Source organism: Rhinatrema bivittatum, chromosome 6 (assembly GCF_901001135.1).
Source record: "Rhinatrema bivittatum chromosome 6, aRhiBiv1.1, whole genome shotgun sequence".
NCBI lineage: Eukaryota > Metazoa > Chordata > Amphibia > Gymnophiona > Rhinatrematidae > Rhinatrema > Rhinatrema bivittatum.
The window spans coordinates 254,865,785-254,884,144 of NC_042620.1; the positions used below are offsets into that span (position 1 = coordinate 254,865,785).

General features: G+C 45.2%; 1 protein-coding gene across 1 annotated transcript in view; it reads left to right on the top strand.

Moving 5' to 3' along the window:
- Positions 1-15,468, top strand: part of ARMC5 (armadillo repeat containing 5) — a 47,444-nt gene extending 31,976 nt beyond the window's left edge. The window contains exon 7 of the mRNA XM_029606843.1: positions 13,667-15,468. Within this exon, the coding sequence (XP_029462703.1) occupies positions 13,667-14,483 (817 nt within the window). The 3' untranslated portion in view covers positions 14,484-15,468. The remainder of the gene's footprint in view (positions 1-13,666) is intronic.
- The last annotated feature ends 2,892 nt before the right edge of the window (positions 15,469-18,360 follow it).

Below are 18,360 nucleotides of genomic sequence, written 5' to 3' on the forward strand. Positions count from 1 at the left end.
TAGATGGAGACAGAGAAAGTTTTACTGACACTGCTACATAACCACTTTTGCCACCTGTAGTCCCTCAGTATTTCCCTGTCTTCAACAGATGGTGGATGGTGCAAAACTTGCAGTTCTGCAGTCTGGAGTTGATTTTGGTTTTGTGGGCCTTCCTCCCAGGGGGGTTTTGGGTCCTGCTGGGTCCTTCCCTGTCTGAGGTGGATGAGCTAGGGGCTGGTGACCCTTTTGTAAGCTCGATCCTTGATTCCATGGGGTGTAAATCTGGTGGTCTTGACCCCTTTCCCTTCAAGAGACTGCTGAGACAGCTGCAGGCTCAGGATGGCTGCTCATTTGACAGTCTGTCTCTTTTTTAATTTGGCTGATCTTTTTTGGTGCTGGACAGCTCTGTGCTCCATTTTATGACTTTTGTGAGATTTTTAGTTTTGTTTACTCCACCACTAAAGTTTTGTTTTGTTTTGTTTTTTTAAACAACACACACATCTAGAACAATATGCAATGTAAATAATATGCGGCTAGATATAAATCACTGGACAATACATCTAAAAAAAAAGTTTTTATTTTTTTCACAGGAGCACATGAACATAAATTAATACAAGACACCTTCATAATTCAGAAAGCAGGAACCCAGACATGGCTGTGTTTCACATCAGGGCTGCGGCAGGGGGACAGATCATTGTACATATCTATGGAGAAAAACAAGTACATACAGTATTGAGCAGGTTGGCTAACACAGAAACAGTGCAGTCAGTCATAGAAATTTATAAAAACCGAAAACAAAAAGAGAAGCCTACCAGGCAGAGTAGAGCACAAGTGTTTATACACAGGGTTAGGCTTTAGGTAGGGGAAACTGGAGCACAAGCTTCCAGGGTCTACAAAATAAGAGTTAAAATGAAACAGCTAAAAAATATGAATGGAGGGGGAGAGGGGAAAATAAAAAGAAAGGGGGGTAGTAGGGGAAAGTGGAAGGAAGGAAAGGGGAGGAGGGGAAGAGGAGGGAGGAAGGGTAGGGGGAAAAGGAGAAAGGGAAGTGGGAGGATGGACAGTAAGACATAAACAACATTGAGACAACAAAGTAGGTATAAAATACAAAAAGGCAGATGGAAATTACAATAAAATAGAGAATGTATACCTAGAAGGTGATGGGTAGGGCTCCCATGCAAGAAAGGTCCTTAGAGGTGGCTGGTGGTAAAGCTTAAAAAAAACAAATAAAATCAATGAAAGACCTAAGAGTAGACAGGAACTATTAATAGCTTAAAGAAAAGTTAGCAGACTTACAATGTTGTTCTATCATTTTCCTCCTCTCCCCTAACTCCTCAGTTAGTCTAATTTAAGAACATTCAAAGTTAAGCCTTTACCCTTGGACAAACCTTGCACCCTGTTCTGGTGCAGTAAAGACTTGAGAGTTGGGAAGGGCAATGGTGAGACTTTATCCTTTGCTGGAGCAGATGTTGAGCTGTTTTCCCTTCCTACGGTAAATGCTGCGATTTTGGCGGTGACAAAGAAGATGACTATCCTGGTTGCGGGGTCCGCAGCATTGAAGGATGTGCAGGATCGAAAACTGGATGTTCATCTCAAGAGAATTTTTGAGGTGTCTGCCCTGAGTTTAGGGGCAGCCATCTGTTCCAGTTTCATGCAATGTGTGTGTCTGCGCTGGGTGCAGCAGCTTCAGGCTAAGTTTGGGGAGGAGGCAGTTAAGGCCAACCGCTTAGAGGCGCTTAGACCCTTACATGCAACATCCATATGTTGTGGATGCTCTCTATGACCTGGTGAGAACTTTTTCTCGGATTATGGGGTCCGCTGTTTCAGCCAGAAGATTGTTATGGTTGCACAACTGGGCGGCGGAGTGTCATCTAAGTCCCAGTTGGGTTTTCTGTCATTCAAGGGCCTGCTTTTGTTTGGGGAGGACCTGGAACAGTTGATGAAGGATCTGGGTGAGAATAAGGTGCATAGGTTGCCAGAGGATAAGCCTAAGGGCAAGAGGTTTTTCGAGGCTAGGTCCCAATTTCGAAACAGTAGGAAGTCATGGTCAGTGAGACGAGCCTCTGAGTCTACAGAAATAATTTTCTCTCAGGGATCAGTCGTTTCACGGAGGCCAAAGGCCCTTTAGAGCCAACACAGGTAGTGGCGCAGCCAGGGCTAAGACCTCACAATGAGATGAGGCTGGTCCATTCTGCTGTTGCTTTTATAGGGGGGTCGCTTAGCATGGTTCTATAGGGAGTGGACCAAGATTACGCAGGATCAGTGGGTCCTCAGCACGATAAGAGACGGCTACGCCTTAGAATTTGCTCGGCCCATCTGTGATTTATTTCTAGTCTCACCCTGTGGGTCTTTAGAAAAGTAGCGTGTGGTGCAAGAGACGCTGGACCGGTTGCGGAAGTTGGGGGTGGTGGTTCCGGTCCCCCGAGATGAACGAGGCAAGGGAGTGTATTCCATTTACTTAGTCCTTGCAAAGAAGGAAGGCACTTTTCGCCCAATTCTGGACTTGAAGTGGGTAAATGTAGCACTCAATGTTCTGGATGGAGACCCTGAGGTCGGTGATTGCAGCTGTGTGCAGGGACAAGTTTCTGGCTTCACTGGATTTGACAGAGGCGTATCTGCACATTCCCATTCAGTTGGATCATCAGCGGTTTCTGCAGTTCATGGTTCTGGGTCGATATTTTCAGTTTCAGGCCCTTCCCTTTGGGTTGGCCACGGTGCCACGCACCTTCACCAAGGTTATGGTTTAGGTGGCGGCAGCATTGCATCGCATCGCGAAGGAGTGCTGGTGCATCCCTATCTGGACAACTGTCTTATCAAGACAAAATCAGAGGTCCTTTGTCGCTGGTCAGTGCAGAGGGTGATTGGTACTCTGGAGTTGCTCAGCTGGGTGGTGAACTTTGTGAAAAGTCACTTGGTGGCCATCACAGACCCTCGAGTATCTGGGAGCTCTGTTCGACTCTCAGGGGCAAGATGCTTGTTATGATGGAGCGGGCTCTCAAATTGCAAGGATAAGTTTGGCGCTTATTGGGGTTGCCGATGACCAGAGTCTGGGATGGAACAGCTCCCGTATGAGGAAAGGCTGAAGAGGTTAGGGCTGTTCAGCTTGGAGAAGAGATGGCTGAGGGAGGATATGATAGAGGTCTTTAAGATCATGAGAGGTCTTGAATGAGTAGATGTGAATCGCTTATTTACACTTTCGGATAATAGAAGGAATAGGAGGCACTCCATGAAGTTAGCAAGTAACACATTTAAGACTAATCGGAGAAAATTCTTTCTCACTCCACGCACACTTAAGCTCTGGAATTTGTTGCTAAAGGATGTGGTTAGTGCAGTTAGTGTAGCTGGGTTTAAAAAAGATTTGGATAAGTTCTTAGAGGAGAAGTCCATTAATTGCTATTAATCAAGTTGACTTAGGGAATGGCCTCTACTATTACTGACATCAGTAGCATGGGATCTTCTTGGTGTTTGGGTACTTGCCAGGTTCTTGTGGCCTGGTTTGGCCTCTGTTGGAAACAGGATGCTGGGTTTGATGGACCCTTGGTCTGACTCAGCATAGCAATTTCTTATGTTCTTATTATTTGCAAGTTCTGGGTTCAATAGCACCAACCCTGGAGTTAGTGCCATGGGCCTTTGTGCATGAGACGTCTGCAGAGGGCACTGTTGTCTTGGTGGAACCTGCTCTCGGAGGAATTCCATCTTCCATTGCCGCTCAAGGGAGTTGCATGGGACAGCCTGTCTTAGTGGCTGCTGACTTCCTGTCTGGTTCGTGTTGTCGACCTGGATTGGGTAATTCTTACTACTGATGCCAGTTTGTTGGTTGGGGAGCAGTTTGTCAGCAGCAGTCTATTCAGGGCAGCTGGTCCATGACAGAAGCTTCCTGGTCTATCAATCATTTGGAGACCAGGGTGATGCATATAGCTTTACTTGCATTTCTGCCATTGGTGCGAGGTCAGTCGGTGAGGGTCCTATCAGACTATGCCAGTTGCTCAGAAGCTGATTCTTTGGGCAGAGCAGAACCTGGAGTGGATAGCAGCGTCTTACATTGCAGGAGTAGAAAATGTCCAAGCGGATTTTCTAAGTCACAGGTTATTGGATCCGGGAGAGTGGGAGCTGTCCGAGACAGCGATGTAGCTAATCCGCAAGAAGTGGGTCTGCCCCCATGTGGATCTAATGGTGACTAGTCTAGATGTGAAAGTAGCTCGTTTTCTCAGTCGGAAAAGAGAGCAAGTGGCCAAGGGAGTCAATGCTCTGGTGCTGCCTTGGTCTCAATAAGTTCTGCTTTACGTGTTTCTTCCCTGGCCTCTGGTAGGCAAGGCATTGCATTGCATAGCGAGATATCCGAGTGAAGTGGTGTTTGGTACCCCCAGAATGGCCACTTTGACTGTAGTTTGCGGATCTGGTCAACTTAGCCGTGGATGGTCCGTAATGCTTCGCTCATCTGCTGGATCTCCTTTGCCAGGAGCCAATATTTTCAGACCAGGCTGCTCACTTTTGTCTAGCAGCTTGGCTTTTGAGAGGCAGTGTTTGAGAAGCAGGGGATACCCAGAAGCAGTTATTGCTACACTCTTTCAAGCTAGATGGACGTCTACTTCTCTGTCATATGTAAGGGTTTGGAAGGTTTTTGAATCCTGGTGCATTGCTAATGGAGTGCGAGGATTACGATCTTTGGTGTCCCAAATCTTGACTTTTCTTTAGGAGGGTTTCTGCTCTCTTAGAGTCCAAAGTAGATGGTTGCTCTCTGTCTTCTCATCCTGACATAGTTTGGTTTTTTTCGGGGGGAGGGGGCTAAGAATTTGTGCCTGCCGGTTAGGAGAGTTTGTGCATCATGGAATCTTAATCTCATTCTCAGAGGTTTATGTGAGGCATCTTTTGAACCTCTTTGGAGAGCAACGCTTAAAGATTTGACCCTTAAGGTTGTTTTTCTGGTGGCCATTTGTTCTGCTAGGAGAATAAGTTGCAGGCCTTGTCTTATCATGATCCATTCCTGCAGATTTCGGACGGGTATCCTTGCGGACAGTATCCTCATTTTTACCAAAGGTGGTATCGGCGTTTCATGTGAATCAGTCAGTTTAACTTCCGGCTTTTCCTGAAATGGACTCTTCCATGCCTCATGCGAGGGAACTTGAGCTTTTGGACATAAGCAGAGCTCTGTTGAGGTATCTCAAGGTGATGAATGATTTCAGGAGGTCTGATCATCTTTGTTTTGTGGAGTGGTTCCAAGAAAGGTTCTCAGGCTTCCAAGGCTACTGTTGTGCAGTGGCTCAAGGAAGCTATTGGATCCACATACATAACAAAGGGATGCTCGGTTCTGGAGGATTTGAGAGCTCATTCTACATGATCTCAAGCGGCCTCGTGGGCAGAAACCTAGCTGGTTTCGCCGCAGGAAATTTGCAGAGCAGCGACGTGGAAATCTCTGCATAATTTTTCAAGGCACAATCGCTCAGATGTGGGGGATCTGGAGTCTTGGTCGTTTGGTGAGAGTATTTTGTGAGCTGGACTCTCCAGGTCCCACTCTTAAGTAGGGAGCTTTGGTACATCCCAGGAGTCTGGACTGATCTGGATATGTACAGGGAAAGGAAAACTGGTTCTTACCTGCTAATTTTCGTTCCTGTAGTACTACAGATCAGACCAGAACCTGCCCAATCTGTGGAGGTAGAGAGTTGTTCACTCACCTGAGGTTTTTTTTTTTTTGGTAGGGCATACAGAATTTCATAATATGGAATACAGTCTTGTTGAAAAAGTTTTGGTAAATTTGTTGAATTGGTTGCTGTTTTTTATGATTTTTTTTTTGTGCATGAGTACAGGTCAATACTGAGGAGCTGCAGGTGGCATAAGTGGTTATGAGGCAGTATCATTAAAGCTTTCTCTGTCTTCATCTGCTGGCAGGGATGCAAAACCCAGAGTCTGGACTGATCTGTGGTACTATGGGAACAAACATTAGCAGGTAAGAACCAATTTTCCTTTTTCTGAGAGTTTTTTTTAGCGTTCATTCATTATGCACTAGCATACATTCTCTTGTTGCAGACAGCCAGCAGGTACTCCTCCTTATTCCCCTGAGGAAGCCATCTTGATTGGCGAAATGAGGATCTTCAGTTGGGCTCTTTTACATGCTACTACAATGCTGTGTTGCAATAAGGCACATTTAAATACCTTCTTTACATAGCACCGTATATTGCAAGTATAAAGTACTTCAATTTAAGCTCTAACGAGGTACTCTCTGAAGCGCTTTTTCTCAACTCGCATCTCAGCTATCGATATACATGCTAATATATATATCAAGATTCCCTATTATATGAAGTCCAGTGTTTGAGCCACTTCTAGCTTTTTTTGATTTGATTAAGGGTGGGTTTTTTTTGCCAGAATTGATTACATTTGCTTGGGGCCTATTGGCCCGCTCTGTGTGACATCCCTACAAGTTTGCTCGCTACCATTGAGTAGTAGGTTATGATCTGGCTTTTTCCCCTTTCTAATAAGCTTCTTCACATTCTTTTCAATTCGCTTTTTTACCAGTTGAACTTTATTACCATTTGAAAGTTATGACAGTAGTTCATTATTGATTGTATATTTTCACTTTAACCACTAACCTGTCTGACATTTATAGTACTGTCATATTTTGTTATGTAAATATATATAATGCATATGTAGCCCATAGGCATATTTAGACATTTACTCCATTCTGCATATCTATTACCTGCACTTTCAATCATTTGAGTAAATGATGAAGCCACTTTTGACCTAAAAAGTTCCCATTCTTTTGATATGAATGAAAACAAATGCAGAAATTTAAACTCAAAATAATTTATAAAACAAAAATGCTGCTTGAGAATTCTGACCACAGTAATTGAAATTCTCCAATGAGAGCTTCCAGGTCAGGTTTCGTTACTGGACTAACCGCTGAAAAGTGGTGGGCACTCCTGGCTGTTTACACATGTATACAGGTGAGGGTTACTGTTTCCATATCATCGATTGACATTTTCTTGGCTAGGTCTGTCTGGAGCAGAGTCCTTAGACTCCCTGAATCCAGCGAGTCTTGTGTGGGGAAGTTCTCCACTTCCATTGGAATCACAAATTCACTCAGTCTAGGTTGTGAACCTTCCACCAGGTTACAACTGGGAGCCTCTGTTAAACAATGCGCCCACTCCTTGTCTTCTTGCCAAGGACAGTCGTGGACTGTGTGCACTTTTTCTCCCACCGCTGTGTGTTTAACTGTGGGGCCGTGTCCTCCTCAGGATGGGTTACTTTGTTTCTCTGAACTCAAGCCCCCTGTGTGGGCCAAGCCACTAGGTTGATGTCCAGTGACCTACAGTCTTTGAAAAAGCAGTCCTTGGCGATGTGGCCTCATTGTCCACATTGAAAACAGTCCTGGGAGTCCAGACTTGATGCTCGTCCCCTCTCTGGATGCTTAGCTTCCCCCTTGTAGCTCTTTGAAACCAACACTGATCATTTTTCCTGCATACCAGCATGCTCTGCTGGTAAAAGGCACAGCCATCTCCACAGCAGGGTGTTAACATATCCAGCATCACATGGCTGGGTGTAGGCCTATGAATTGCTCGAGGAGGAAAATATTGGCTACTTTGAAGCCTGATTTCCCATCTGGCTGTAGCCATTTCCACACAGTGTCCTTGAGCTGGTGCATAAGATTTTGGGGACTTTTCCCAGGACAGAGGGTCCCTCTCCATTACTGAAGCCAATACGCCTTGGGAGTACAGCCTGCTCTCTCCAGTATGGTGGCCTTCACGTCTGCATAGCTAGCCGTTCCATCTGGATTTTCTGCCTGTCAGCAAAGAAATGGTCCACTCCACCAGTTGGGCAGTTCATTCAAATTTTATTAAGAAATGCTCCAGGTTTTCCTCTGGGCCTATCTTTGGTTACACTGGCGACAAGGCCTGTGGCCTGGTTATGGCAGTCTGCACTGCCTGTGCTATTAGAGTACTTTGCTGCATAACTTGCTCTCGCAGCTTCTGCTGTTGGTAAATTGTGTTTGTAGGGCAGTTTGCAGTTGCTTCTGCCCTGTAGTGAGAATCTGGATCACTTGTTCTGTCTTCTCTGCTTTCCCAGCTGCCTCCAAACTGTCTCTATCTCCAGGGGAGGAGAAGGGGAGAAAGCAAAAACAACCTGCTGGCCTGTCCGGCCCTTACTGCTTGAACCCCAACTGCATAGGCGGGGCTAGCCCCCTTGGCCTGTTGTAACTTCAGCTAGGGGAGTAGAACCGGGAGGCCCCAGGAACAAAAGATTCTGGGGTGATTTGGATTTCTTTTTCTGCTGTGGCTGAGGCCTTCTACCTGTTCTTCCTGCATAGGCAAGAGATCCCACTGCTGTGACCATATGTGGTAATTTGGGCGATAGCGGCTTGGAAACAGCCAGGAAACAAAGGAGGCAGACTCTGACTGTTTCCTTACGTGCACTCTGATTTATAGTGAAAGGAGAAACAGAAAGCAAATGCAGCTCACCTTGCAGTTTTGATAGCAATCAAATATAACATGTCTCCTCACAGAATGGCTTCCTCTCTGCTAACCCGGAGCCCTGACTCCATATAGTATGGAGAGGGGAACCTCTCTTCACCCAGAATCCTTTGCTGGGCTGAATGAACCTTAAGGAGAACCGGGCTGTGGCCAGTCCCTTAAGGTAGTTTGAGGGAGTTTCCTGTATACTCCCTCACAGGGGCTTTCATAAACAACCTTTTCAGTTGCAAGTTTTGGTGTATTTGCTGTCTGTGCAAGTTATGTTAAAATCTCTAAACAACATAAACTCGTCCTCCTCAAATAATTGCCCCGTAGCAAAAATCCCATGATCATTCCAAAAAGAGAAGTTATGCCATGTAACATATGCCAGTAGCTCAGGATTACCCCACAAGCGGGATAGCAGGGCAAGAATAGGGGAGATAACCATTCTATGTAACACATTTTTCCAAGTGTGTAATATTGAACCTATCAAGGGATGTTCAGGGTTCTGGACAGACATTGTCAAGGAAATCTAAGGAGATAAGCGAAAACCGTTGTTCTGTGCCCAGCTTTTCACAATGCAAACCCATTGCTTATCCTGTGGGTTTTTAAACCATGTGATAATACTCTTCAGGTGTATTGCCTTTTAGCACTGCTGAAAGTTGGGGTTTTCCCAAGCCCCCTATAGCTCTAGGGTGAGAGAGAACTCCTGGTGCTATTCTTGGCCTTTTCCCTAGCCATAAAAATTGAGACAAAGCTGAATTTAACACTAAAAAAAACAAATTTGGGACCCTGATTGGTAGCATGTCTAACAGAAAAAGTACTCTAGGCAGGACATTCATTTTTATAGCAGATATCCTACCAATCCATGAAATTGAATAAGGAGCCCAAACTGCTAGATCCTGTTTTATAGCTTTCAAGAGGGGTAAAACCCTATCTAGGGATCTGGAGGCCTATTTGAATGGGAATATCTTCTTGATTTCTTCTTTTGTTTGGGAGACTGGTCTAATTTCAAGAATTTCAATTTTATAAGTATTAACCTTTATATCCTGAGGACACACCAAACTCCCTAATAACTTGTACAGTGACCTGGAGAGAGAGAAGTGGATATTTCACAGCAGAATGTCATCTGCTAAAAGAGATCTCTCTAATAGACATTATAACCCTCTGATCTTCGCTGCTAGTGGTTCTAAAGCTAGTATGAAGAACTTAAAGTGACAAGAGACACCCCTGTCTTGTACCCCCTACCAAGAGGAAAGTGCTCGGACACCTCCCCATTCACCTTATCCAGAGCCCTGGGCTCGCTAAAATTGTTACTAATCCAGCAGAGAAAATTAGTACCAAATCCTGACTTCTCTAATAAATAGGATAAATAGTCCCACTCCATGTCATCAAATGCTTTAACTCCAGTAAAGGTGTCTCAGATAGCTCTTTATTTGCTCTATTCAATAAGTTAATAGTTCTTACATTGTCTGAGCCTTGCCCCTCTTTCACAAAATCTGCCTGGTCCCTGTGTATCAGTTGGGGCAGATTGCCATTGAACCTATTAGCTAATACCTTTGCTAGGATTCTAACATCGTTGTTTAGCAAAGATATCGAGCGATATGAAGGGCACTTCTCTTGGTCTCTACCCCTTTTTTGGAATTACTGTATAATGCTGGCTAACTTTATCGTACGCTGTAACTGTGCTCCTAATGAGGCTTCATTGAAAAACATCAGCTAGCTTTGGGGACAAAACCCGAGGATAAATCCTGTAGTAAGTTAAACTGAACCCATCATCACCAAGGCTTTCCCCAATTTTAGGGATTTTAGGGCCTGTTCCAACTCTTGACTAGTTATTTTTCCCTCTAGACAAAGGGCTTCACCTGTGTCCAAGATTTATAAGGGAACATCTTTTTTAAGAAGTTATCTATAACATCATGCTGGAAGCAAACCTCTGCTGAGTATAAGGTTTTACAGAGCGCAGCAAAGGCTTCCCACATCTCCCTGCTATTTGTAACCATAGCACCCTTTTCAGAAACGCGCTGGTCATCATTTTCAGTTCATGAGCTAACAACTTACTTGATTTGTTTCCTGTTGTATAATATCTTTGACTTGTTCTTTGTTAACAGTGCTCTACCATCCTATTCAGAAGTTAATTCTGTTCCCGTTCTGTCAATGGGTTTGGGCAATATCAAAGTTTGCCATCTAAAAGCATCCACGCCTCTGAGAAAGCAGCAGGTTTGGTTAGCAGTTGTGAAATAAATTGGTTGCCCCATATTGGGTGCATATATCAATCCCAAGGTGGTAATGTGGTCTGAAATTTGCCCCTTGATAAATATATATTTACTGTTTAGGTCCTCCTTCACTTTGTGTGCCCGAAAGGGAATTTTTTATTTTTTATTTTTTTTTTAGAAATGAATATACCTACTCCCTGTTTTTTTCCCTGAGACCAGAGAATATACCTACTCCCTGTTTTTTTCCCTGAGACCAGAAAGAAAACACCTACCTTTTTATTGGTAAGGTTAAATTCTTGACCCTTTTTAAAGTGGGTCTCTTGTTCAGATTAAAAATAGATTTTTTTTTTTTTTTTTTACATTTCCCTCTAGAGTAATATCCTTTTGGGAAGTTTAACCTTTTACATTGTGTCAAACAATTTATAACCTTAACTGATCTCATCCCATTTTTTTGAAAAAAAAATGCACACTGCAGCATTTCTTAGCCTGCATATTGGAGAATATGCTCCTAATTTAAAACTCAAGCCCCACCTTAGTTGGGACTATCCTACCCATCCTCCCAACCCTAGCTAAACAATATACTCCGCTATGTAGAAGAAAAAGAAAAAAAAACCCCTAGCAAATGAAAAAAAAACCCCCACATCCAATTAAGTTTTCCTTCAACAGTCATCTTAGACTGAAAAGATATGTAGCAGTAATTAGAAATGCAAAGATCACAATTAGAAAAGCCAGGAGGGAATTGCAAGAGGATTTCCTAACCCTGGGACCTCTTCTGCAGTCAGGAACTCCAATTTAGCTGCTTCTTTTTCTCCTGGAACTCTTTTCTCCTTTTTGATCACATTTCTCTCCATGTTGGACTCGTGTTCTCCATCAGACTCATTGGCACACTTTCCTCCAGACACACTCAGTCTGTCAGCTACACTTCATAGGTGATATTCTTTGTTGCTGTAGGAAAAGTTTCAGGGATTGCAAACAGGAGGTAAAAGGGCAGATGCTACATAAGAACATAAGAAATTGCCATGCTGAGTCAGACCAAGGGTCCATCAAGCCCAGCATCCTGTTTCCAACAGAGGCCAAACCAGGCCACAAGAACCTGGCAATTACCCAAACACTAAGAAGAACCCATGCTACTGATGCAATTAATAGCAGTGGCTATTCCCTAAGTATAATTGATTAATAGCCATTAATGGACTTCTCCAAGAACTTATCCAAACCTTTTTTGAACCCAGCTACACTCACTGCACTAACCACATCCTCTGGCAACAAATTCCAGAGCTTTATTGTGCGTTGAGTAAAAAATAATTTTCTCCGATTAGTCTTAAATGTGCTACTTGCTAACTTCATGGAATGCCCCCTAGTCCTTCTATTATTCGAAAGTGTAAATAACCGAGTCACATCTACTCGTTCAAGACCTCTCATGATCTTAAAGACCTCTATTATATCCCCCCTCAGCCGTCTCTTCTCCAAGCTGAAAAGCCCTAACCTCTTCAGCCTTTCCTCATAGGGGAGCTGTTCCATCCCCTTTATCATTTTGGTTGCCCTTCTCTGTACCTTCTCCATCGCAACTATATCTTTTCTGAGATGCGGTGACCAGAATTGTATACAGTATTCAAGGTGCGGTCTCACCATGGAGCGATACAGAGGCACTACGACACTTCAGTAAGGTATGCTGAAACAAGTTGGCAAACATTTTGATCTGAGCCCCTTTATAGAGAAGTATTCTTTTCCATGTGCTTTACTCAGGAGTTGTTTATCCTGAAAAGCGTGGAAACAAACCACTATGGGTCTTGGCAGACTATGGTTAGGATTCTTGCTTTCCAATGTGCAGTGAGCTCTCTCTAGTTTGGGAATTGCACCTGTCTCCATTCCAGCAATTATCTTCAAGATATCCTTAACAATCCCAAACACATCCTCTGTAACTCCACCTTCAGGCACTCCCAAAATACGAACATTTGATTGCTTTCACCTGTTTTCCATATCTTCCTGCTTGTCTTCCAAATTCTGAACTTTCAGCTCCAAAGACTTGATCTTCCGATAAGTGAGCTGAATTATGAGTCCGCTCGCCTATGTTAATTTCATTCTGTTTTACTCTGTATTTTTCTTTTTTTTTTACATTCTTCTGCAATGCTGCCTGAGATTTCTGACCACAGTAATCGAAATTCTCCAATGAGAGGCTCCCGGTCAGATTTCATTGCTGGACTAACCGCTGAAAAGTTCCATTGCTGACAGAGAGCACTCCTGGCTTTTTACAATGTTTTGATTTGTCAGGTGGGGGGTGGGGGGGGGGGAAGAGGAGGTGGTGCTGTGTGTATTGTGAGCACTGCACAAAACCAGAGCCCAGCTACCCATGCCCTGTACGTTGCACGTGAATTCCCACCCTGCAGGGCTCGTGTTGTAACTAGAAGACTTTGGTGTGCTCGGAAATGAGCTCTCGCATGTGTGAGAGTCACTGATAGCGTGTCTTGTTGCTGTGAAGTGCTGAGAGCAGAGTCCAGGCGCTGATCTGGACCCTGAGCATCAGGAAGTGGTGGCTTTTCCATGGCATGCCTGATCAGGTCTGATGGCACACCAGTTGAGAGACACTAACTGGTATGGATCGATGGCTGTGATGAGAGGGATTTTGATTGTCATGCATCATCTTATTTAAGAATCTATTTCCATTGCTTCATTTTTTTTTTTAATTAACGTTACAGCCACCAAAACCATCTCAAATATCCATATAGAAACATGATTCCTTAGAATTAAAAAAAATATATATATATATATATATATATATATATATATATATATATATAGTAGTGGCTCAGATTTTCCACAAATAGTGAATGCTTTAAAATGTTTTAAAGGGGTTTTCCACCCCCATGAACTATCTTGCTAAATGTGTATCTTTTGAGAAGGGGACTGGAACATTTACCATATGAGAGAAGATTTGGGGGGGGGGGGGGGGGGGGGGGGGCAGCAGGCTTCCAGAGGAAGGGTGAAACTTGAAGATTTCACCTTACGCTCTACTTTTTTTTTTGTCCTGTGTAGGAAAGAGACTTTGATCCGGAGGCTTCTGTTGGAAGGAGGTGGCCTGCGCCTGATGCTGGAGTCGTTGGCAAGGAGTGAGGACCCACTCTTCATTTTTACTGTGGCTGATTCTATTGTGTCCCTGCTGGCTGGTTCTATGCACTGTGAGCCAGAACATGAATTACTTTTACTGGACTCCTCGCTGTCTGACCAGCAGACTGCCAAAAGGGCAAGGAGGGAGCCTGATAGGGGCTGTCGCTACCAGCACCTGCTGGAGACAGGTCAGACAGATGTGCACTTCCAATTGGACAGCGGCGACATCATGAGTGCAATCCGGGCAGAGCTGACGGCCTCTTCGGACGTCTTCCGTGCCATGCTGGAGGGGGGCTACCTGGAGACATGGCAAACGCTGGTTCCCATCTGCGACATCCCTTTGCCTGCCTTCCGCCTGGTTCTTCACTTTCTCCATGGCTGCCACACCAGGGATTGCCCCGCCCTACTCGATCTTCATCGCGTGAGTGTGGAAGAAGACTTTGAGAGCTCGGCGCTGGCCCCAGCTCTGGCTGCAGCAGACCAGTTTCTTCTGCCTGGCTTACAGTCCCTGGTGGAGAAGGCTGTGTGTGAGACCTACCTGTGCCTGAGTAACCTTCACGCTGTCTATGCATTTAGTGAGAGCCGTAGGAATGCTAGGCTGCGGCGGCGCTGCTTACGCTACCTGTTGCGGCCGGAGCACGAGCCTGGGGCAAGGGGGAAGGGTCTGGAGAGACTGCTTCAGGCAGCAGAGGACTTAAGCGCTCTGGTAGATGACTTACAGGGTGTAGTGATGGAGAACCTCTGAGAGAGAGAGAGGAATGGAAGGGGAGAATTGCCACGCCCCTGCAATTAGTTTTCAAAGTATGACATTTAAAAGAATAAAATATAAAGGGGAGCAACAACTATGCTGAAAACAGCAAGAGAGTGGAGGCTTCCCGGAAATATGGAATGGAATCCCAGTAAGGCTCAGGCTGCGGTGACCAGTTGTTGAGGTGGGAAATGGAGGTGGCAGGTCTAGTGAAAGGGGGGGTCAGCTGGGCTTCTCTGTTGGTCTGAAAAAATAGGGTGAGGGGGAGAGATTGAGAGAGAAGAGAAAACAGGGCTGAGAGAGAGATGGCCCGGGGCAAGGAGGAGAGATGAGCAAGTAACTCCCAGATCTCCAAAATCTCTGCAGGACTTCCCACCCTGATGAGGAGTCTCATGGACAATAGGTCTCCCAGCTTCTGAATCTGATCTGCAAACAAAACCTGCCAATTTCTTGTAAAAGGAGCCTGAGCCAGGAGTTGGAGCCCAGGTCTCTTAAGGTCCGCATCATTTTCTTTTGGTTTGGTAGGGCTCCGCAATCCTAATGAAGTAAGCATACAAGAGAGGAGGGAAGCGTTAACCCACCTGTCTATGTACACAAGAAAGGGAGTGTTGCAATATGGATAGAAATGGGGGATGCTGACACTGTAAGGATACAGTGGGAGAGGAAAGTTGAGTTTACAGATGCGTGCTTACGTTGTATGTATGGGATGGGGGAAGATTAAAGGTGTAGGTACACAGGAAAAGGGAAATACTGTGTAGCAAAACGGAAATAGCATGAGTAGCTGTAGAAGAAGAACGCTAATGGTGTAAGAGTACACGAGAAGGGCAATGACAGTATGCTGGGAAGGGGGGAGAAGTGACATGCTGTTGTAACTTTACAGGGGCAATAATGTTGATGTCAGAACTGTACAGAGGCTGAAGAGATGGAAAAAAAAAAAAAGAAATGCACACCAGTCCTAGTATGAGCAGTCTCTTTCTTTCCCTGTAAAAAAATATTCTGCAGATGCTTCTGGTATAACTAGTAATCACAGAGGTCTGGGCTGGGGAGTGGTTGAGTGGGGAAAAGACATGGGACGGGGTGCAGGGGGGAAGATTTATTGGCAGCAGCATTGGGCAAAGAGGAAGTGAAGGGGGGGAAAAAAAAAAAATATATATATATATTTTGTTTTTAATTAAGCCCCTATAGCACTCAATATGCATTAAGAGTTGAAATTCTGTGCCCCCTCCATGAGTTGTCTGTGGTTACTGTATCCTTCATGTCCTTTCCTTGGTAGTGAGGGCAGGGGAAAGCTCCAAGAAAAGTGCTTCTCCTACAGTAACTCGTTCCAAGAGGGGGTTTTAGGGTGACTTTTTTTCAAGTAAGAGGATGGCATGAACTCCCAGTAGAGGTGGTGGAGCCAACAATCGAATATAAGAAAGCAAGGGCCGCACATAGTGGCAAAGAAGTGAAGGGAATGCCAGAGGTCAGCTGGCATTGCACCAGGAATGAAAGTAGGCAGAGTCGATAGGAACATGAGAGAGGCCATACTGGGTCTGCCCTTGATCGTCCTTATCTGATATCATAGCGAATGGCAGTGGTGGGAACAGGTTTGAAGGTTGCAGTATTGCAACCAATCCACCCTTCACCTACACACAGGCCGATACAGTACAGTGCGCTCCGGCGGAGCGCATTGTTAGCCCGTGTTTGGCCGTGCGTTTTCGACCTGCTATTTTTATCCCTTATACAGTAAGGGGTAATAGTGTGTCGAAAACGCGCGGCCAACACCCCCCCCCCCCCGAAACTAATAGTGCACGCAACATGCAAATGCATGTTGATGGCCCTATTAGTTATTCCTGTGCGATACAGAAAGTAAAATGTGCAGCCAAACCACACATTTTACTTTCAGAAATTAACGCCTGCCGTACAGAAAAGCAGAAAAAGCTTTTTCTGTACACCCTCTGAATTAATATCTTAGCGATATTAAGTCGGAGGCCCCAAAATTAAAAAAAAAAAATAAAAAATTAAAAAAAATGTTTTTAAATCGGCTGGCGGCCCGCAGGTAAAAAGACATGCTCAATTATGCTGGCGTCCATTTTCCGAACCCGTGGCTGTCAACGGGTTTGAAAACTGACGCCGGTAAAATTGAGCGTCTGCTGTCAAACCCACTGACAGCCGCCACTCCTGTCAAAAAGGAGGCGCTAGGGACGAGATAGTGTCCCTAGCGCCTCCTTTTACCGCGGGTCCTCACTTGCATACTTAATCATGTGCCCAGGAGAGTGGGAGCTCGCCTTGGAGCACCAGCTCTCCCCAAATTTTACTGTATCGGCCCGACAAGGAGATAAAGGAAGCGTAACCTAGCACTGCTGCAGGCCATGGGCTAGACAGCTTGTACCAGCAGCCTACAATGCCCAAGAAAACCAACTGGGCCACTGCCAGCAGGTTGGTGGTGGCCGCTTACTGTTCAGCAAGGACCCGGGATGCCTTGCTAGCTTTTATAGCTGTTCAGACTATTACAGGACTTGGTGGTAAGACATAAATCAGGGGAGGGATTGTATTATGAATGGAGTCTTGTGTGCTCATCTCCCCAGGCTAGTAGGGAAGCATTGCAGGAGAAAACAAAACCCGACTTTGTATAAAGTATGATATGCTACAAGCGGTCACACTTCTATGGCTGGCAGCTGGACTAGAGCAGTGCAGTGTAGACTGTAATAACTAGGCAGACGGGATGGGCCAACTGGTTCTTTTACATCATCTGCTGTACTGCAGGAGTCCTAAAGGGGAGATGTTGTTACAGCTGGAGCTTTCCCAAGGCAATGATCTTTTAGTGAGAAGCCTAGATTGGAGAGTTTCTTATGTGCATGGCAGACCTTTTGAACCTGTAGCCCGACCGTTCTGTAAACACAATACACCTCTTCCTCCTCTTACTCCTATTCCATTTAAACACCTTCATGGGCAGCACTGATGATATTTAAAAAGGACAGATCAGAATGAGACTGACAACTTGGGATCATGCAAAATGATAGTGTAATAATGCAGTCTTTACCCTGTGCACCCGATTTTTTCCTCTCCTCTCTCTACTGTGCTGGATGCTTTACCTCTTTTAGGCTGGCCCACTCCATTTCCTAGTTTTTCTCTCATCCTGTACTTCCTTTCTAGCATCTGTGCTGTCTGACCTATCCCACTGCTTCCCTGTTGCTTCTTTCATTTCTTCTTCCTCCTCACCCCCAGCTTCAGGGGGGTAGACTGGGGCTTTTCCCGCCCCCCCTCCCTTTAATTCTATCTCCTTTTTGCTGATCAATCCGCCACCTTCTGAGGTCTTTTTCCCTAGATCCCCATGCCCCCTTCCCTGGTCTGAGATCTGGTCCCTCTTCTTCCCAGGCCCTGTTCTGTTCCTGTGATCTTCTCTCTTCCCAGCTTCCCCCTCTCACTCCTAGAGGGAAACTTGTGTTTGCCTGACTCATCCACTTACAGGAAATGGCTGCTCACTGAAAAACCACCAACCAAATGGGGAGGGAGTATGAAAGGAGAGCTGTTCCAGCTCTACATCTATCCCATCTCTTCTGGCTGCAGCTGCATGAAAGAAGGAACATTCCTGTCTACCAGGCAGAGGGGAAGTTGTCATTCCTTTTAACATGAGAGACGGGGTGGGGGGGGGGGGGGGGGTGTGTTATCATAATATCTTGCTGCATAATGCACTGCAAGGACTGATGTTCAGTATTAATGCAGTCTCTGCCACACAGGGAGTCCTTCAGTATTAATGCAGGGTATGCTGTGGTAGAACCAGCGTTCAGCCTTGGGCTACAGTACACCATGGGATATCTTCAGTATTGATGCAGGAGGTGCAATGAGGGAGTGGGTCATTATTCACTCTTAATACAGGATAGGCTGCAGGGGA